The sequence below is a fragment of the Daktulosphaira vitifoliae genome, unplaced genomic scaffold (assembly GCF_025091365.1).
Source record: "Daktulosphaira vitifoliae isolate Bord-2020 unplaced genomic scaffold, ASM2509136v1 Scaffold_4, whole genome shotgun sequence".
In the NCBI taxonomy this organism is placed as follows: Eukaryota; Metazoa; Arthropoda; class Insecta; order Hemiptera; family Phylloxeridae; genus Daktulosphaira; species Daktulosphaira vitifoliae.
In genome coordinates, this window is record NW_026099575.1 from 2819638 (window position 1) to 2841875 (window position 22238).

The 22238-nt window shown below is 25.3% G+C and overlaps 2 protein-coding genes across 4 annotated transcripts; both read left to right on the forward strand.

The window, feature by feature from the left end:
- The first annotated feature begins 3283 nt into the window (after window positions 1–3283).
- Window positions 3284–9888, forward strand: LOC126905829 (uncharacterized). 2 transcript variants are annotated; one of them, XM_050685915.1, is made up of 5 exons: window positions 3284–3412; window positions 7724–8716; window positions 8781–8840; window positions 9360–9490; window positions 9605–9888. In XM_050685915.1, the coding sequence occupies exons 1-5, from the start codon at window positions 3395–3397 to the stop codon at window positions 9762–9764; spliced, it is 1362 nt and encodes a 453-aa protein (XP_050541872.1). In that variant the 5' UTR covers window positions 3284–3394; the 3' UTR covers window positions 9765–9888. The 2 variants fall into 2 exon arrangements, with proteins under 2 accessions (XP_050541872.1, XP_050541873.1); XM_050685916.1 differs by having other exon boundaries at window positions 7724–8707.
- A 2058-nt stretch (window positions 9889–11946) lies between these two features.
- On the forward strand, window positions 11947–22224 carry LOC126905833 (uncharacterized). 2 transcript variants are annotated; one of them, XM_050685925.1, is made up of 7 exons: window positions 11947–12069; window positions 12137–12484; window positions 14359–14607; window positions 17226–17261; window positions 19432–19558; window positions 19624–19691; window positions 21961–22224. In XM_050685925.1, exons 1-7 carry the CDS (start codon window positions 11995–11997, stop codon window positions 22009–22011), a joined length of 954 nt encoding a protein of 317 aa, XP_050541882.1. In that variant the 5' UTR covers window positions 11947–11994; the 3' UTR covers window positions 22012–22224. The 2 variants fall into 2 exon arrangements, with proteins under 2 accessions (XP_050541882.1, XP_050541883.1); XM_050685926.1 differs by lacking the exon at window positions 17226–17261.
- The last annotated feature ends 14 nt before the right edge of the window (window positions 22225–22238 follow it).

Below are 22238 nucleotides of genomic sequence, written 5' to 3' on the forward strand. Positions count from 1 at the left end.
ACTGACCCATACAAATTATTCGTTATTTTTTCTTTCAGATGTATTGAGATGAATTTCTGTATGAAAAAACACATCAATAAAAATTTAATGTGTTTAAAAAGGAATTATTTTATTATTAAACAAAATAACTATAAATTTGTTTTGATAATTTTTAATATTATCAACAGGGAATAGGTTGTGCATGGTTTAGAAGCAGGTAGCAATTAATTTAACCATGTCAAACCATCCCCAAAAGGCTCATATTTCTAGGAAAATAAGAGACCCGCAATTATATCCTCTTAAATACCACCCTGTGGACTGAGATCAAACATATTTAAAGTAAAGTATGTCAGTTTTCCCTTAAATTCTAAATTAATTAATGATTTATCTATTTCATATTAATTGTAACCAGTATAATTTAATAGACCTTAAAGAGCCAAGAGCAACAAAAAAACATTTGCAGCCCTTGTGAAATTAATTATTAAATAGGAAATCAAAGTAAAATAATGTGGATATCCGAAATTAAAATATTAATAGACGATTTAAAAAAAGTGAATAATACAGTATCTGTTGTTATTAAATAAATATTCACAACGACTTTAAGTCAACAAAAGCTACTCATAATAGTATTAAGAACAAAAAGAATCTTTACGTATTAAATTGACCTGAGCCATATTAAAGCAATAAATATCGAGAAGTGAAAAATAATTTTTCGCACTTATAATTTTTATTTTATTATACGCTGTTTTATAATAAAATGTTAGTGGAGGGGAAGCATTCATTAGTATCTGCTAATGTAACATCAATGGACATTATATTTCCATTGATGTTACATTTTCATTATTTTTAATAGAGAGAATATAGTAAGTATAATAAATCTAAAAATGATTTCAAAATATTAATATGAGGATGTTATTGCAGGTTTTAATAGAGAATCTAAAAATCAAACGTATAAACAATTGAATATAATACAGTACTACATAGAAAAAATTAAAAAAATGCAATTATTATTAATAATCAAACAAATTTATATTCACTGTATACATATATACATGTATACATGTAAATAATATTGTTAAATTCTGTTATTTCTGTTTAATTATTTCATTTTTACAAAATGCCTTTTTAAAGTAGGGTAATCTTGAGATATTATTTAAAAATTTCTAATATCTAATGGTTTAATTTTTCAAATTTTCGGTGACAATAGGATGAACTAGATTAAAATTGAGTACTTTTCACACACAAATCTACAATATCGTTGAGAGTTAAAACTTTTCATAGATAGACATAAAAAAAAGCACATCATCACAAAATCAATACTTACTTAGCTTTACATAGAAGATAAAAAGAAAAATGAGCCTTAAAAGGCTCAATTAAAGGGAAGGGGTGAAGTGAATAATAATAATAATTATAAGGTGAATATTTTTTCTTTTTTCTTTTAGAATAGCTGATGAATCATTTTCTTATAATTCCTCTCCACAACATAATTAGACCAATGTTTGTTCATAGATCTATAAAATATGAAATGAATATTATATTTCATTTTTTCTCTTAAGTGTTATTATGCTTAGCTTATAGCTATAGTTACACAATAAAAGTGATTAATTTATCATGAACCTCTTAATTAATCGAAAAATAATAATAGTATTGAGAATTTTTTTATGTTTCTTTTTGGTACATATTTTTTTCAATTCATCATTCATAATATATATTTTTATGTTTATCCCGTATATTTTGTAAGGGTATCTACATTATTTTTCCAAATGGCGACATACATAATTAACTATCTAATTTAATAGGTGATGTTCTAAATAAGAAAATGACTGGTCGATAATAACTTTTGGAGCTTTATTTTACAAATTATTAAGATTTTATAGTACGGCTAGAAGTAATACGCAGGTTTTGTTATTTTTATTATTAGTCGTTTTCTAGTGGGGTACTCTTCTTGCCGTCTAGATATAATAATTTGATTAACTTTCGAAATACTGAATCAAAAGTTATTATTAACCAGACATTTTCTTAATTAGATCATTATCAATTAAATAAAATAGTTAATAATGTATATTGCAATTTAAAAATATAAAGTGGATACTTGTATTAAGTATAAGGCATGAACTTAAAAAATACTTTACATTAGAGAAATTGAAGAAAACATGTACCTAAATGATATCAAATAAAAAATTCTCAATATTATTTTTATTTTTCCATTAATTAAACGGTTTATAGTAAATGAATTACCCTAAATAGTAAAAAATAAAAATTTGCCATTCGTTTGTTGAATATTTTAATAAAAGAAGTTTTGAAGGTATTCATCAAAGATGAATAGTAAAATTCACTCAACTTTTTTATGAATTAAAATTATGGCATTTGCACAAATCACATCAATTACACTTGATGTATTTCATTTTTATATAGAAAAAAACATTATTTCCTATGACTTACGTTTTAAATAACATTGATTGATTAGTCTAATTCTTTTCAGTTTAAATAGTTCGGGTCAAGGGCACTCGCATAATACTACATTTTACTATTATGCGAGTGAAGGTAAATGAATTTCCCCTATCTAAATGTTTTTATATAATAATAAGTATAATTTTACAAAAAACATTGGAAGTTCCCTCTATTTGTATTCATGTCCATAGACTTCTCTATACATGTATTTCTACATTTTATTTTTAAAGATTATAAAATATTTAAGAATTTTAATGTTATCTATTACAATAAAAAATGTATTAAATAAAAAATAATAAAAATTATTTCATGAAGTATCTATAAAATACATAATAATTTTTAAAAAGTCTTAGTTAATGGTGAAAATTGCAGGAAAACCTTGTAAATTCCGTAGTACCGACTTATTAAACAATAGTGAGTAGACTACATTATTTTATATATTGATGCCAGAAACAATTAAAAACGATCAAAGAAAGCTTATAAGCTGACGGATAGTATCCATATCGTGTTTATCTATCCGAATTTTATTTTTAATCTATACCTTGGCTTAGATAATTCATTATTGTAAAATCTCAAGGATTACAGATTTACAGAGTGATCGGTAAGCTATGTTTTACATAATATTTAAAAAATATAACATAATTAAGTCGCCTTACTTACTAAAAATTTGAAATGATAACGCTCTAAATATAAATTATTATACATTTTCTGAAAATCGTTTCAATTTAGAACACTTTAAAAGGAGAAAAACCCTACTACCTTTTGTTAACAGGTAGTATCACGATCGAAGTGTTTGTTTTATCCCTCCATTTACAAAGCGTATCTAATTCGGATCCATGCCTTTAATACGATTGATTAATGTTGGGAAATTATTTCAACATTCTAGTTAGTTCAGCGTGACAATATAGATTGAACACAGCTCTGCGATGAATTTATAGACAAAATGTAAGCCAGGCCATATACTATGATTCTCATAATTTTAGTAAGTATTAATCTAGTCAAAATTAAAAACATAATGTTTTTTCTTAAATAATAACTAATTTAGCATTATAAACGTTAGTGAAGAAAGCATTTTTTAATATTGAAAGCATTTAGTTGACAAAAACTATAATAACAACAACAAGGTCGGAAAAATACTATAAAATGCTATTTCAAGAAAAGTGATAGACAAAAAAGGGTTTTTTTATATATAAAAGATATATTGGCAGGTTATTAAAATTCAGAATAAACCCCTTAAGTTTATGGATCTCGAGCAGTTCGCCCTTCCTTAATCCTCCTTGATCTGTCGGTTGGATTTCTATTTGTATGTCAACAATTGGTAGAAATAAATCAGACGAACAAAAATCTTTTTTTAAATGATAGTTCAAGCTAAATTTTTGTTAAAAGTTAAATTAAAAATTATCTAGTTCGAATTTTATTAAAAGAATTCATCATGTTGATATTTTACATGACAGTTTTTTTAAATCTAATATTTTGTGGTTAAAATATTTTTTATTTATATTTTTTGTCATTTTTTGATGATGTACCGCTCAGAGTTAGTAACCCAAGTTTATTTTTACCTAAATTTAAAGTTTTGTAGTATAATCGAAAATATTTGAAAAAATTTCGACTTATTAAAATGGGTTTTATAGAACTTTGAAATACCAAAAAAGAAATAACAATAACCACGATAAAATAAAAATAATGAATTTTTAACCCCGTTTTCAATTAAATTTCACCAGAGAGGAAATAAAGGGAAAAAGTCCCTCAATAGCTTTTTAAGAACTTTAAAATGTATTATTTTTATTATATCTGTACAATTATATTTAGAAAAGATACAGTCATTTCAATAAAAAAATATGATTGTTTAAAATTTAATATATTTCTAAAGTAATGAGTTCAAAGATAATTGGAGAGAAAAAATTTTTGTTTTAATTTAAGACAAAAAATGTTCAAATTTTAGTAAACAAAATATAAACGCAAATCTTTTATGTATATTTATCAAAATCTATCTGGAAATTTATAATTCTAATTTTATTACCGAGATAATGTAATTAGCAGGTGAGGGAACCCACAGAAATATTCCTGTTTTTTAATACAATCATCAGCATCTATTATCAGATAAAAATTCACCTATATGTTCTTTTATAATTAATATTACACAATAAATAAAATTAAATTATCCAAAAATATTAAAATATGTAATGAAACTATTTTAAAAAAATGAATGATTGAGTAAATATTTACGGTCAACAAAATTATAAGCTATTAAAAGAATATTTGACATTCCAGTTTACTTTGTCTTGTCAAAATATTCAAATTTATCCGTATAAGAGTATTTTGCTTTTCTAGTTTTCATTATTTTAAGTACTTTTCGCTATAAGAATTTATTTAAAAATGTCAATATTTTGTTTTTTCCCTTCAAACACTTTTTAAATCGTTTCAGCTATTTCTCTACGACCCAAATAACGATAATACGGAACATTGATGAGAAAACGCTTAAGAGGGTACAACTTTATGTTTTAGAAAATAACAACTGTTACAATATTATCATAAATTTCCAATGGATATTCTTCTCAGAGGTAACAAGAGTAATAATGATTTCGCCCGTCGTTTTGGTTGACTTGTTAGTGAGACGACAGTAATATTGTAAAATATTAAAAAAAACAACTTAAATATTATTGTCGTCTGCAACAGACCTAAAAATCGAGGTTTTCTTGCGTTCTTCGATTTATGGCGTTTGATTTCATACAGTCATCAATACTAAAAGTTTTGCTTCAATTGTACTGAACGAATTGATCATATCCATAATCTTGACATTCATTATTGGTTCATGAACGATGATCTCTTTTTATTGTTAAATTCAACTAATTATACTAAGAATATATTTCGGTAGTCATCGTTTTACGATCAATGTAACCAACTACAAATATATGTGTACTCATATAATTCGTGATAATAATGTTTTGTGTTATTGTTTCAATTCTATAAAAATAAAAGAAATTAAAAAATATATACATTTTGAACGAATATTTAGGGTAGCTGAATAGTGCAAATCAACGTGACTAGTAAAATACATGACGAAAATTATTTATTATTTTGGGTGTATAATACCAACAACACAATCAGTTTTTCCTTTATTTGAAATTAAATCCGATTAATAAATTTGTTCGATCAAAATAATACACAAGTCGCTGTTTTTCTTGACAGTTAGTGTTATGTGGTTTTAAACAATGATAGAACAAATGTGCAATCTACCATGCAATCTACCAATCAAATCATTATAACTTGTATACAAATTCAGAACTATCGTAAAAATACTCTAACAAATAATTTTCCTTGAAATAGTTGTTAGAAAAAAATGAGGTCTATTTTAAAAGAAAATCTTTTTTCATTGTCAATATTTAAACACTTTTTTATGGTAAAGTTTTACATTTTTAATAAATTTCATCAACCGTAAAAAAGTGGTTTTGATAAACTCAGTACATTTTTATAACCAAAATATTATAATAACATAAATAAATAACGTACACGTTTTAAAATAATTTTGTTTTGTTTGGATCCCTTTTTTATGGTTAGTACATGGGGCAAAAAGTGATTTTTTTTTCGAGTCAATAATCCCGATGACATTTGAGTCAAATATAACTTTTTATCCTCATCATATCATGATTTGAAGTGATTGTCTAAAAAAAGTTTACCAGATGGTAAAATTACATACTACCCCTGTAAATGTACCAACCAAATTTTTTATAAATTTGGGATTGGTTCTTACTCTTTTTTTTTAATTATAGAAATTATTTTAAATTATAGTTTAGAAACAAAAGTATACTCTTGTTTTAAATTAACAAACTTCCATTATAATATTGATATTTTTGTTTTTACAAATAATTAAATTATTGTTTTCGGATAAACAAAATATTTTGCTTATTTATTATTATATATATTTCTAATTTACTAACTACTTTACCAAAAATTTCAAGTGATAAATGATAAGATTATTTTAGAATAAGATATCAACTTTTACTTTGTAATCTCGAGTTACACTTTGACTATTACTTATTTTTTTCATTAAAAATATCAACATTTAAATTGATTACATATATTAATTGATTAAATAAATTCTATAATTTTTGCTTCGATCAAGCAGGAAATATTAATTTTAAATATTCTCCGATTATAAACTAATATGAAAATCTTTAAAAAATAAATAAAATATTCTTTCCCTTTAATATGATTTTAGGTGATCCAAAATTGAAATTAAACATTACTAATAATTAGTATCGAATTAATTACAAACATTATTTTTATTAATATTATTTATTTTTATTGGAAATGAGTAATGTATTACTTTTTATATTAGTTTAGTTTGCTGAAAATATATAAAAAATGTACTAAAAGACAATACTACATACCCGAAAAAGGCTTTTAATGTCAATTAAACTCATTTGAATTCATTATAACTAAAATATTTATTTTTATTATTATAAAAACTAATATACTATTAGATACAGGTAATTGGTATATTACATTATTATTTATTTTATTCACGATATTAGTTTAATAATGCGAATTAACAATATTACTGTATTCAATATAGTTTACATGATTAATATTATATAAAGAGGAATGGTTCCGGGCTCTTATGATCGTTTATGCTTGATTGAATAGTAGTGCCGTGTGTCTTTTAATTTCCTATACTTATACTCTCATGAGATTAACGTAATGTTAACATATTGACTGGCTGACACGTTTATCCAAGTGTAACCTTTGATGATTACTTTCACTGTTTGTTTGATAGTACTGCTTAAAATCTTATTGGTACCCGGTTTTTGTTTGGAAAGCTATTAGAAGGCCAATAGCTTTAATAGGAATTACCTATACCTTTAATTTTTTCAGTAGGCCCCGCTAATTGTAGGGATGACTCTGTAGTACGTAAGACTCCCTATTTTACTAAAGAATCGTTAATGTAATTAAATAACCTTAATTAGATAGTTTATTCAATTAAAGGTACAAATCCGGTCTATACATAAAATTGATCATTTCTCGGCTATTAATTATCTTAGTAACTAAAAGTACTTAACTGCCTTAAATACATCCATTCAAATTGTATTTGAAGAATATTCATTTCAGTTAACTGAATAGTTTAAAACAGGCAACTAAAAACAAAATGAATTTCGAAATTTAGGTAAAAACTATATATTATAAATTTAATTTTAATTTACATTATTACATTTGAAAGAGTAATACTGTTTTTAATCATATTTCGACACTTGCACTATCGAATTAAATTTAAACACAAATTTATTTTAAATAGATACTCCTTTGGTGTGGGCATGAGGTTGAATTAGTAAGTGTGCAATCTCATAACATTACAGTTGACACGAACCAAACAGACGCCAAAGTTTCCACCGGTCGTGACGCAAAGAGCAATGACAGTATGTCAACCAATACAAACTATTACGGAGTACAATTTTACACTCCACCATTGATCCATCAAGATTTATTGACTCCTTCTGTGTACACTCAACCGGTACGACCCTCTATATATCAACGCCACGGAGATCCTCTTCAGCAATTACACCAAGAACATCAGCAGCATAGTACAACACCAGACTCTCATCCAATATTAATTAATCCGTTGATTTATGACGAACCAGTGACAAAAATATATCCACAAAAACCTAGTTCTGCTGTAGCTCGAACTATCAAGTACACCGAACCGGGACCTGGTAGTGGATACCGACTGCCATTCGTTTCTGATGAAACGTTAAATTACGATAGTTTACCGAGACTTCATTTCGCTCAGCAATACCAAACTAAGCCATTAGCTCCAGCACCAACACCGATACATCAATATATATTTCAACAACACACCAAGCCCATAATACCTTTCAATCATCCATTGAATCACAAAGTACCGCGACGTTATTTTTACAATGGTGACATTCAGCTTACAAATATTCCACTTGTTTATACGATGCCTGTACCGCCAGCTTTAGAACCTGCCGAATACGATCTCGTCACTCGATTCAATCAGCTATTGAAACAACGAGAACGTGATAAGAATCTGAATGACGAAGAAGATAAAGAAGAAGAAGAAGAGAAACCTATTACAAATAAAAAAAAAAAATCAAAAAAAAAGAAGAAGAAAAAAAAGAAACCTACTCCACAACCTCCAGACGAAGAAGAATTGGAGGAGGAGACAGAAAACACACAAGAAAATCAACAGCAAGATGAACCATCTGAACAGGGAGAACAAGAAGAACAGGAAACCAAAAATGTAGTTCTTAATGAAGAGGTTTTTAAAGTTAAATTATTATTAATATTGTTAGAATATATTTTGCACATTTGAAAATAATTATTTTTTCTAGCCCCCAGAAATCACAGCAGATCAAAACGAAGACCATAACTTACAAAACATCGAAGAAACCGTAAGTAAATGAAATATTAAATAGTGTCCATCAATTTTCTTAAGTAAATTTTGATGTTTTTTCAGTAGGCCAATATAATTAAGTTTAAAATAACATTTATTTCACAAAGACCCAAACATATTTTTAATTATTCGTAGTTTTTATTAATCCTAAATGCGCATTTGCTTTTTTTTCTTCAAAAATACAAAAATATTTCAAAAAGATATAGTAGACGGTGCTATGGCGAAAAAAAAAGTTTAGTTTTGTAGAAAAAAAATATTTTCTATTAGACTACAATGAAAAAAAATTCTTAAATCATAATTACAAATAGTGCTAAAATATGACAATTTTTTTTTAAGTCGTACTGATAATTTTTTACTCGTTGAAAATAGCCCTTTATTTATTATTGTCACAACATACATAATATTTTTATTAAAATTTCTTAGGGCTTCATGGATTATTATATGGTTTTGAATATTTTTAATTTTTATTAAACTTACGTTGAACATATAATGACATGACAGAAACTAATTGTTTTAGGAGAATTCAATGATTCAACACTTCAATGAAGATTTAAGCTTTCAAGATGGTACTGGTGAACGAGTAGAGTTTCAGATGCATGGAATTGAAGGTCCTGATTCATATAAATTTGGCTTTGATACCGGAAATGGGTTAGTTTTCAGCAATACTAAAAGTAACCGATATGAAACTAAAACATATCACATCACAAAGTTTAATAAATTGTTTTAATTAAATCTATTTATTTTGTAATGCACAAACTATAGAATAAATAGACAGTTTCGGTATGAAGAGAGAGACGCAAATGGTCATGTTCGTGGTCATTACGGATACCGTGACGGAGATGGGAAATTACAAATATATAACTACACATCTCATCCAGAATTTGGATTCCAATCACAAAAAGTTGAAACTCTCGAATCGTGAATAATCTTTCCAAAACAACATTATGATAATAATTATTAAAATATTGTACATTAATATAAATAAACATGGATAATTATATAATAATACAACCATTTTTCCATGGTCATCGATCCTCTCCATTTTCTTTCCCCTTTTTAACTTGAAAATAATAATAAAAAAAAAACAGTACAGTAGTGTAGAATATATATGATATCCGACAGTGATCAACAATATTATCATAAAAAACGCGTTGGTGGAAGAATATTTCATATTTCATATTTAATATTTTCATATTTCTGTTTATTATAGGTTTAATTGGATTGAAATCAGGTTTTTAATATATTTATCATTAAAATTGGTCCAATGAGAACTGAGAATTATTGTGAATAAAAAATTACTCACACCATTTCTTTCTTAACTTTTCACCGAAGCTTAAAGATGTTAAAGATGTCACGTAAATTAAAATCTAATGACAAAGATGTAGAATAAAAAATTGTCTGACACGTATCTGAAATAAATAATTTTTATTTTAGAACAACAAGATAGTTTTATAAATTACAGTAATATTGTATCTATACAAATGTAATATTATAGGATATTCAAAAAGATAATTTAATACTTTTAGATATACGTATTATGAACGGAACTATGACATCCCAATACAAAAAAATTAAGAGTAGGGGAGCTGATGAAAAAATTGTCGACTGAATAATTTTTTTAATTATGTATCCTTAACTTTTTATATTATAGCAACTCTAAACGTGGCATGTGAAGAGTTCTCATAGGTTACCATCTAGATTCCATCCCTCCAGAATAGCCCTAGATTAAGGTCATGTAAATGGAGATAAATTATAAAAAGTTACTTATCAGGAGATAAAAAGTAGTAATATATTCTTAATAACGCATGCTTCATACCTAACTTCACTTAATAATTACTTAATAACCATTACAATGATCACATGAATATGAGAAAGTTAAAAATGTTTCTGACGTGAAATGTACTACAAAATTAACATATAAAATAATAATGTCCAAAATTAAATTTTATATAAACATTATTCATATCTTTAGCAGTGTAATGTATACGATTATAATTAACCATAATCGATAAAGTATTTTTTATTTTTCAAAATTATTCAATACCTTACAGAATTGATCTAAAAGAAAATTACGAAAACTAAGAAGTTTATCTAAACACGATTCACAAAAATATTGAAAATTCTTTTGAAAAAAAAGTTTTTCTATTTTCGTTCTTCACTATAATTACCTCAAAAAAAAAAAAAAAAAAATGATAAATAAAGAGAAATACACAGTTACTAAAAAAAATTAAATTACAAAAAATGTAACAAGTAGTTTGTTGTAAAAAGTATTACAGTTAGATTGTTTGGACATGGTTAACTATATTAACTTAATTCTAAAATATCCTTGAAAATATGAAATTATTTCAACCTATTAAATTAACTTTATGAATAGCAATTAAATAACAACATAATAATAAAACAACATACAGAATAATGTATAATGTATGTTTTTTATTTAACCCATGACCTAAAATAAAAAGGACATGGAAATCTATGTTATCGAAAATAAAAATAAGAAAACGTGTTCTTAATAGTAAAATATAATGTGATTTTTTTTGATAGCATAAATATTGTTTTAGTAGCTTGACACAATTACTAACTTATCGAATTATTTATTCTTTCTAATAATTGTTGTTAGCTAAATATTATTTTATTTGTTTTACTATAATCTCTCAAACAGATATATATTTTAATTATTGATCATATATATATAATGGCATTTAATAATTTATTTGAATTTATTGTAGAATTATTTTATATTTGACATATTAAAATTATTTAAATTACTAAAAGAATATTTAAACTATTTTTAAATATTTTGTACATGTTTCAATTCGTATTCGAATGAAAACTCAAGTACATTTATTGTAGGATTTTCCATTCTCTCTAGCACAATCATTAGTTTTTAGAGAGGACGTTAAACATGATTAAAAAAATTTTAATATTAATAAAAAAATTGTTGTAATTTGGTATCTAATTTCGAAATGTCATATTACCATATCCGGATCAAAGTAGAAGCATGTCATAATATTATGACAACAGGAAACAGTTTGAATTGTGATGAGCAACTCTTCAAAAATGAAGAGGAAATGAACACGTCAACCTCAGAAGCATAAAAAGACTAAAATCCAAATGTCTCTTACATTTGGATTTTAGTAATAGCTAAGATCATGTCGCCTGATCGTGTCATTCATCGTATAGTTATAACATGGTCTGTTCTATTAACCATCTTTGCTAGAGTCCAAGTAAATACTTAACTTACATCGAAGAGTTATTCTATGAATGATTATACTTATTTTATTTCTGAAATAGGGTTTAAAATGTCGAACAGTAGACCACTCGAGACGTCATAGCGAATTTATTGATTTAGCTGAACAGTGCAACAACTCAACAGGGAGTAACCATCGTCTATCTGATAGAGACAGCTTTCCATTGTCAGAACAAGGTCTAATGAATAATTCAGGTCAAAGAATAGACCGGGGAGGCGATGGGAATAGAAGAGATACAACAAGTCGAATGGATGACCGAAGAGGATCTGACAGACGGAATAACAACCGCGAGTATAGTGTGCGCCGACAAGAATATAGTGACAGAGATCAAGATCCAACATCCTATTCATGTGGTGATAACAGTTATGGTCAATTTCCGCAACAAAGACCAGTGAGTATTAATTAAATAATTTCAGTTACACTTAAGTAAAATTTTTAATACTAAAAGAACATAATGCACATTTTACGATAACATGAGCGTAATTATGGCTTAATTATTTAAATTGAAATTCTAATATGGTTAAAATATTTCTAATTATGAATAACGATTTAAAATGTTTTATTAATTAATATTAGTTTTAGTTGTAAGAATATTTATGAAGTGGTGTCAATGGGCTCCTTCTTCATGCACGATATTCATGCGTTGTAACACATTGTTCAGTCATTTTTACTTATTGTATTATGTATACAGATTGTAATATTTTCTTAATAAAAAAAAAAAAAAAAAAAGAATATTTAGTTAAATTTTTTTTAGTAATTTTGGGTTGCGTATAATTGACATAATTAATACTTATCATAGGAGCAAAATAAAATTTTTAGTAATGCTAAATATGTTTTTATCCCGCCTAAATATATTAAACAAAGTATATAACTTTCTATTTGGGGAAGGAAAAAGCCACTAGCCTATTTCCTATTTGCACTTATGATGTTCATATACACAATTGGCCTAATCAAACATATAAGTCTTTAGGTTTCTCTCTAAAAAGTACTTCGAAAATCTATTAAACTGGTATAAGTTATTTATAGATAACAATGTACTTAAGGGAGGTTAGAGTTTAAACTTCTCGGATCCTAAGAAATCAACAAGATTTAAATGCAATGTGGACGGAGTATGAAACCTATTTATAATTATATATATATATATATATAGAGAGAGAGAGAGAGAGATAGAGAGAGAGAGAGAGAGAGAGAGAGAGAGAGAGAGAGAGTGAGCATTCACTGACAATTTAATTGATAACTTTTGTTAACCAGTTAATATTTTTTGTTATTTTTTTTTTTAATAGTTAATATACTTGAGGGCTATAATAATAATTTAATTAATATCATTTTTATAATTAAATTTTAAAAATTAATGAAAAATGTTTAAAAACATTTTTTAGAATAGATTTTCAAAAATAATTTGATGAAACAAATTCTCCATAGTGATTGGTAGTTAATTTCCTGTAACATTTTAAATTTTGTAAATATTTGATTTTTCTATATTTATTCTACGGTATTAAACACTGGCTACGTTATATAAAAACGGACAGAAGTAAACACCATCATTTAACACTAAATATGATATGAGTATGGATTTTTTCATGAAAATTTTTAACATTCCATTGACCGGCGTTAGTTCAGATAAAAACATGAACAATGCCTATTATTTAATAAGTAGTTTTATCTATACAGAAATAAAACTACTTATCTTACTTTTCTTTTATTTTTGTCTCAACACGCATTTCAATGTTTAATACCGTAAAATAACACGTGAAAATTCAAATTTCCACAAACTTTAAAATGATACAGACTATTTACTATTGAATATTAATAAGATATTTTTTTACCAAAATTTTTCCTAAAATTACTTTACAAAATACTTATCTTGCATTTTCTTTTTACATTTTATTTAAAATTTTAAAATAATTGATATTTTTAATAAAATGTAAAAATATAAATTATTGAGATATAATTATAGACCTAACGTATTACTGTTATTTAAAAAAAAATCAGTAAAAATATTTACTAGATCAAAAGTAATTTAAGTTGTCAGTGAATGCTGGGCCACTCTGTATATATATATACAAATAAAAAATTTACAATTTATTAAAAATAGTTATATTTAACGTCACACATTGAGTTTGAGTGGTTTTACTATCCTAATTTGCCTCGTGCGTTCTCATAAGAATGAAAAGTGGCACTAGGTTAGTTATCCCATCTGTTATAAATAGTTACAAAACATTCATTAATCTACTTGAAACAAACTAAATTTTAATCTTTTTCTAGAACTACAACCAAGATGTTGGTCAAAACTATTACCACCGTGGAAATCCGTATCAAGCTAACTCTGATTATGATATAAGTCAATCTTATTCGAGAACTCCTACAATGCCTCCATTACAGATGAAAAGATATAGAAGACATATGATTCGGAGAGCAGCGAGTTCTAAGCTCTTGGGTAATAATCGTTTCAGAAACGCTACAAAAAACGGTATAAATCAAACCAAAGGATCTATTATCGATAAAATGGATGCCGTAAGAATTTTTTAATCGTTAAATTATATTTTATATCAAAAAATTTCTGTACAGGAATCCCGCAACCCTTGAGTAGTAGACACTAGACCCATAATTCAAGATCCAGCGTTTGAGGAGGCCCGGATTTCATTTTAATTACTCTAATTCATAGGACCTATTAAAACAATTTATATAGCTCGTTTAAAATCGCATTGTGCTACGGTTCATAAATATTGAGGTTCAAATCTATTCCGATAGCTGCATAGATTTTTCGTACACTTTTACTAAACATTAAGTTTAAAATATTTTATTACAATTTAAAATAAGTACTTGGACTATAACTGAACTTAAGACAAAAATAAAAGACAGACTATCAATTTTAGTATTTTTAATTTTGTATTTAGTCATCTTGTAAACACTTAAGTACAAACAAAAATGATAATAAGTAAATAAAATATCGCAAATACAAATACTTATGAGAGAACTTATATAAAAATACTGAATTTTTTTAGTCAAAGTATCAAATAATCGATCAAATTTTATTCTTCCCAACTTATGATGAATAGTTTTATCTTCGATGCGAAGCTGAGAAAGTATTAATTTTACTATTATGTTTTTTTTTTGTCTCTGTTACCACTTTTTCTCAGCTCTTACCGAACGGATTTCTTTCAACAATACGTCAAAAGATTACAAATCGTATCTAGTCGAAGACATTACCATGAAAAATTGAAAAAAATTCCTTCGTTTACCGTTAACGGGAGAAATCCCCCAAAAAATTACAAATTTAAAAATCGCTAATTTTTGACATTTTTTCAATTTTTTTTATTTAAAATTTCCTAAACTTTTCCAAAAATGAACAAATCAATATAATTTTTTTTTTATAGATGCTTGATGTCTTTACCTATCATTTGATATATTTTTTTTATAAATTTAACCCTTTACCTGCCCACAGGGAGTGATTTAAAATGACAACTTTTTTACAAAAAATTAACTTTTTCAACTTAACTTTGAAAATGTTCCGGAAATACTGACACTTTTATATATATCTTAAATTAAAGCTCATATATTATACATTATTATGAAAATAAAAAATTTCATACTATATTTAATTGCTATAATAAATATTTATTCACATATTACACTTATAAATCATAAAACTTATAATCAGGATATAAATAAGGAAATAAGAGATCATGTAGCTTTTGGAATAATCCATAAATTTTTTAAAATTAAACACTATCTACAGATTTGCATTGAAGCGTTTTTTATGATAGTGATTTTAATCACTGACACATATCATTAGACTTAACTCAACTATGACACGTCCTCACCGTGCTGGTTTTTTTTTTACTAATTAATTTATCTCTCTGAATGTGGAAATAAAAAGTTTTCTAAAAATAATTTTGGTATATAAAGAAAAGTATAATACAATTATTTCATTGATCAATTCAACATAAATTTATGAAAAAAGTATATTCTTAATTCATAAAAAAAACATTTATATCTACAATTTATATTTTATGTTTTTTTTTCCTGTGAGTGCTCTTTTAGAAGTAGTGTGCAAATAACTAAAAAACTACCCTTATTGTTCAATTTTAAACACCGATCAAACAACTGATAGACTTGAAATTTTTATATTTTCATTTTTATAAATATGCAAAGTTTTGGTGAGTTAGACTAAAAATTTTCTAAATTTTAAAAATAAAGATTACCTAATATACATAATATGTATTTTTAGCTTAAGATAATGGCCAATATTCAATAGTAAATACCTAATTTGTAAACAATTATATTAACTAAACAGTTAGCATGCAAATAATTCGATAATGTAACATTTTTTTTGGTAAAAGTAATTTTGAAAAAAATTTGTGTTGTAATCATAATTGTATTATCAATAGTTTATAATTCTTATTTCGAATGTAAAATAATAAATTTAGGTGAAATTTTATAATAACTTTTTTTATAGATAATAAAATTATATTCAAATGTTATTTTATTCATTTGTATCGTAAGTATAATGTTATCGAGTTAATTCGAAAAAACTATCCTATACGTCAGATATTAAACACTTCTATAGTACGTGTTAAGGTTGATCAATCGTGACCGAAATTCTTACATCTTTTTTTATAGGCATACTAGAATAATTGGGAAGGTCTGCCCATCAAATTTTGAAACTTAAAAAAATATTGTAGGCATAGGTTGGTAGCATCGGCCACAACCATTATTACTACTTTTCATATACACTAAATGTTTTCTTTTTACGTTGTGATATATTGTTTGATGATACTATATAAGATTGTGGTTATGTCGTCATTGATATTTAAAAAAGAAATACAATCATGTTCTTATACTATACAATGAACCTAGCTTTTTATTTTCTCCCACAGTTAATGATTAATTATCATCGATTATTATATTATTATATGACCACCTACAATATGCACCCATATAAGACACGATGAAAATTTTTATTATTGTTAATTTAAAATAAAAAGACAAAATAATTTACATTATTATGTATAAGCAGAACAAAAATTTAAAAAATAATGAGTGTAGCCATCATTTTTAGATACTTTTTTGTGTAATATATGCTTGTATTTTAGAATTCCAATTTATAATTAAATATTTTTTACTTTTAGTGCACCATACATTGTGTATTCAAACAGTTAGAAATGGTAAGTTAATACTTATAGAAAAAAATGTAAGTATTAATTCTTGAATAAACAAAATAATTCTTTTAAAGAAAAATGAGAAGTGCATGGTGAATATTCACATAAATGAACACTACGTCAAAAGATCACAAATCGTATCTAGTCGAAGACATTACCCTCAAAAATTGAAAAAAATTCCTCCGTTTACCTTAAACGGAGGAAATCCCCCAAAAAATTACAAATTTAAAAATCGCTAATTTTCAACATTTTAAAAATTTTTTTTGCTTAAAATTGCCATAACTTTTTTAAAAATAACCGAATCAATATAATTTTTTTATATTTAATTTCATCAACTTTAAAGGACCAAAAAAATGAAATTTTGGACTGATTATTTTTAACATATTAAAAATAAAAATAGTAATAATTTGAAAACAATTTTTTTTTCTTTTAATTATTATTTTATATGTAATTAGTAATAATATCAAAAATTTGAAGTGATAGAAAAAGTATAATTGCAGATTTGAAAATAGCACGAAAAGTTTATTTAGAAAAATATATTTTTGTTTCTGATTATAGCTCCTTGTAGTCCAGTATGTTTATTCATAAGTAACAAAAAGTTTTTATTAAAAAGTATTGCATCAATCGATTTCTATACTCGTTAAAATTAAGGAATATACAATTACTTTATTATTTTTATAATTTATCCGTATGATTTGCAATATTAAATTATTGAATATCAATGTCATACTAAATTTAATCATTATAATTATTTTTTATTCATATATTATAATTATAAATTATTATAATAGATGATATGTATGATGGCACTTTTACCAAGGTAAAAAGCGTAGGAGGAGTAAAAGAAATTTTTCGGGTAAGAATAGGAGTGCACCAAGGTTCTGTATTAAGCCTTTACTTATTTTCTATAGTGATGGAGGAAATTAATCAAAGGCTAGAGGTGTGGAGATTAGCTCTTGAAAAAAAGGATTTAAGAATAAGTAGGAGTAAGACAAAGTATATAGAGTACGAGTTTGACAAAAGAGAACCGAGGTAGGTAAAATAAGATCAGTTACAATAGGTGAGAAAGTGATAGGAGAGGTGGAAATTTTAAGTATTTAGGATCAGTTTTGCAAAAGGTGGGTGGTATTGATGAGGATGTAAGACACAGGATTAAGTGCAGGTTGTCGAAGTGGAGAGAAGCGACTGGTGTCTTATGCGATAAAAGAATTCCAATGAGGCTGAAAGGTAAATTCTTTAAGACTTTAGTGAGTCCAACTATAATGTATTGTTCAGAGATGAGAATGCTTAGCTAGATGAGTGGAGTGACTAGAAAAGATAGAATAAGGAACGAGCATATAAGAGGGAGTATAGGTATAGCCTCAATCGTGGATAAGATGAGAGAAAATAGACTTAGATGGTTTGGTCATGTTATGAGGAGAGAAGAATCGGAAGCTGTATGAACAGTTATAGAAATTAATGTTGAAGGAAGACAAGGTAGAGGAAGAACAAAAAAGAGATGGAGGGATGCTATTAAATGCGATATGAGGACAGGTGATGTGGGTGATCATGTCAAGTGGAAGTTTAGGATAAGGGTGGCCGACACTAAGTAGTTGGGATTAAGGCGAGGAAGAAGAAGAAGAAGATAATTTCTCTGTATAAATTGAAATATTAAATTATGGAATATCAATGTCATACTAAATTTAATTACTATAATTATTATTTATTCATATATTATAATTATAAATCAAATATCTAATCGGGATAAAAATAAGGGAATAAGAGTTATTGTTGATTTTGAAATAATCTACAAATTTCTTAAAATTAAACACTATCTACAGATTTGCATCGAAGCGTTTCTTATGATAGTGATTTTAATCACCGTCAGATATCATCTATACTTGTCTTAACTATACCACGTTCATACTATGCCGCGACCCCAATGTGCTACCGTTTTTTTTAAACTCTCAACATGCCAATTGATTGGGTCGTAGACCCTCGAACTTCTTACTGCATTTTTCTCCAGAAATTTTTTTTTTCATTTCACTTATATATCATGCTACGGACATGTGGAAAAATCCAAAATTTGACTAAAATTCTAACTTAAGATAAATAATAAAATTAACATAAGTGGTTTTAGTGAAAATATCAATCGAATAATAGTAAATATTTTTTTAAATTTATCAATTATTTTCAGTTAAATTCTAATGCTCGACCCGATAAATCATCAATAGTTAGCATAATGACTAGTCAAATAAAAGATGTAGAATTAAAAGAATTTGTACAAGAAGCAATAGACGAATGTTTTGACACTTTAGAACTAGGTAAAGTTGAATTTCTGTAATTATTTACTCGAACTATTTACCAAATCTCTAAATTTTTGTTTTAGATTCTCATAGCAATAAATGTGAATTTTCGAAAAACTTTGCCACTTGCATGGAGAATAAAGCACAACGAGTAATATTTTTTTTTCTTCTTAAATATTTTAAGTAAAATAACTCAAAAAATTAATTTGAATTCCAATAATGTTAATTATTTTTAACTTTTGAAGTGATTTTTTTTTCAATTTACTACTTTAGTAAAGGAATATTAGAAAGCATGATATAACATTTCACAAATAGAATTTTTTCTTTTAGACGAAACTTGTATCGTGTTGTCAATGCACATGATTCTTTTACTATAGGTAACTGGTCTAATAGTTAAACCATCCAGAATATATTTAACTCCAAATTTTAATAGTAGATTTATTGTTATGAGATAAAATCTAATACTTAAATATAAAATCAAACAATTTCTTTTGTTTTCAATTTTTTTATCTTTTCCATTGATATTAAATAAAAAATAAATCTACTGTATTAAATTAAAAAAAAACTGTTAAATTCTTGCAATTGAATATAAAATAAGTTAAATATATTAAATGCCTTTAAATATTTATTTAATTAATATTATATTTGAAAATCATATCAAATTTTCAATTATGGTAGTAAGATCTTGAACTAAAAATTAATAAAAATAGTCTATTTACGCAAATTTATTAGATATTCAGTAACAAGACCAGTCACTCTAATTAGATAAAAAATTGAAAAAAGTAATTTCATTTTCTTTTGCACTTTATCATGGCCGTAATTAGTAATTTAGGTCTATGGGAGCAAAAGTTCCACTATTATTTGAGACTTATTATTATTGCATTAAGTCTTAGATATGCAGTGATAGGCAAAAAAAAAGGTCTTCGTTTTTTCTTTTTTAAAAATGAGAAACCTAGTTTTACTTATAGGGTAGAACATCGAGAATTTGCATTTCTTTTTCTACATACCTAGTGGCGGAAACGAAGATGTAGACGATAGTATCCCTCACATTTTTTTAATTTACATTTTTTAACACTCCATTAATTTTATTCAAAATAATACACCCTCTTAACATTGTAAAATGCATATAAAGCTTATCGATTTATATTGGTATTTTACTGTTATAAATTATAATTTTGTATTATTATAATAATATTGATTACAATTTTATTGGTTCAATAATTTTTTTTAATTATCCATAGTATTTTCTTTACATTAAGACAATCAAATTCAACCAACATAATTGTTTACTATTTAATATTTAGTTTGATCACCAAAAATAAAAATGGAATAAAATAAATATTTAGACAATTCTTCCACTTATTTTGAGCAACTTTGATGTTGACTTTAAAACTCAACCAAACCGTTGTCTATATGTAAAAATAAACAACCTAGAAATAAATTGGTTTTTATACTATATTAAACTAAAATCGAACATTTTGTATTGAACATTTTTGCACGTTCACGTTTTTTCTTTTTAAGGCATGTTTGACGTGTTTTATGGCTTTTAAATATATTTTTTACTCTTCTTTAATTTTTTTCAATGCAATATTTTATTACGGCACTTATTAATTATATCTGCGCATAAATTATGCACATTTAGTTATTTTTTAGAGCTTTAAGTTTTCTTCTTTATATATTTGATTTTGTTATCGCAATTAAATTGACTAATCACTACTACAGTTCTAAGTTATGTGTATAATGAATAACATTATGTGTAATACTTCCCTATTTTGTCACATTATCGAAATCAGGTTTATCATGTTATTTATTTTCAAATATTTAGCTAGATAATGTATATTTTTTATTTTAGGTTAATAAAGGTATCTAAAATATATATTATTTTATATAAATAATAATGTATATCTAAAGTGTTTAAAATATTTAAACATTATAGAAGATAATTATAATGAATTATTAAGCAGTGATTTCTAAAATTTATAAAGGTCTAGAAAGTATAACATTAAGAGGGGTCTAATTTTTAGGTTAAAGAGTCCCTACTTAGTTACGCTAATGCTCTTTACAGTTGTCAGTGCACACAACTCTTATACAACATTTTCCCTTTATACATGCGACAAATACTGAGTTTTTGTATCCAGTAAAAAATAGAATTGAATCTGAAGGAATCCTGCTTATATTCCATAATTATGAAAATTTTTTTAAATTAAGTTGTCATGAAATTTGTTATTTAAATAAATATTGAAATAAGATAAAAAAAAACAATTTTGTGTATAAAAATTTTAATTTCAGATTCTGTTATTTTTAGGCTTTATTGAAATCATCTTATTACTAATATATATATATATAAATCATTCTTTATTAATATTTATATGTATTATTTTTCTAATATAAAATTAAAGCTAACGATTATTATTTTAAAGAATTGTGATGATTGGGATTTGCCAATGAACAATCGAGGAACAAATCTTTAAGAATATTTTGTTTAATAAAATAAAAAATGGGTATACAAAAATTGTAAAAAAATAATTTATTAACTTATTATACATATTTATTTTTACTGAGTAAATATAATAAATAAGTGTATAATTATCATTATTATCATTACTGTGACTTTAAAAAATGAATTTTATAATTTAAATATTAATCTAATATTGAAAATGTAGTAAATAATTTAATACCGGATTACTTTAAAACATTA

What these genes read in the sequence shown, in the direction of transcription:
- LOC126905833 (XM_050685925.1), top strand. Translation starts at nt 11,995, where the DNA reads ATGTCGCCTGATCGTGTCATTCATCGTATAGTTATAACATGGTCTGTT. An exon ending in AATTTCCGCAACAAAGACCA is followed by an intron (nt 12,485 to 14,358) that starts GTGAGTATTAAT and finishes ATCTTTTTCTAG; the next exon opens with AACTACAACCAAGATGTTGG. An exon ending in TTATCGATAAAATGGATGCC is followed by an intron (nt 14,608 to 17,225) that starts GTAAGAATTTTT and finishes TTTTACTTTTAG; the next exon opens with TGCACCATACATTGTGTATT.
- LOC126905829 (XM_050685915.1), top strand. An exon ending in TTAATGAAGAGGTTTTTAAA is followed by an intron (nt 8,717 to 8,780) that starts GTTAAATTATTA and finishes TATTTTTTCTAG; the next exon opens with CCCCCAGAAATCACAGCAGA. An exon ending in GGCTTTGATACCGGAAATGG is followed by an intron (nt 9,491 to 9,604) that starts GTTAGTTTTCAG and finishes CACAAACTATAG; the next exon opens with AATAAATAGACAGTTTCGGT.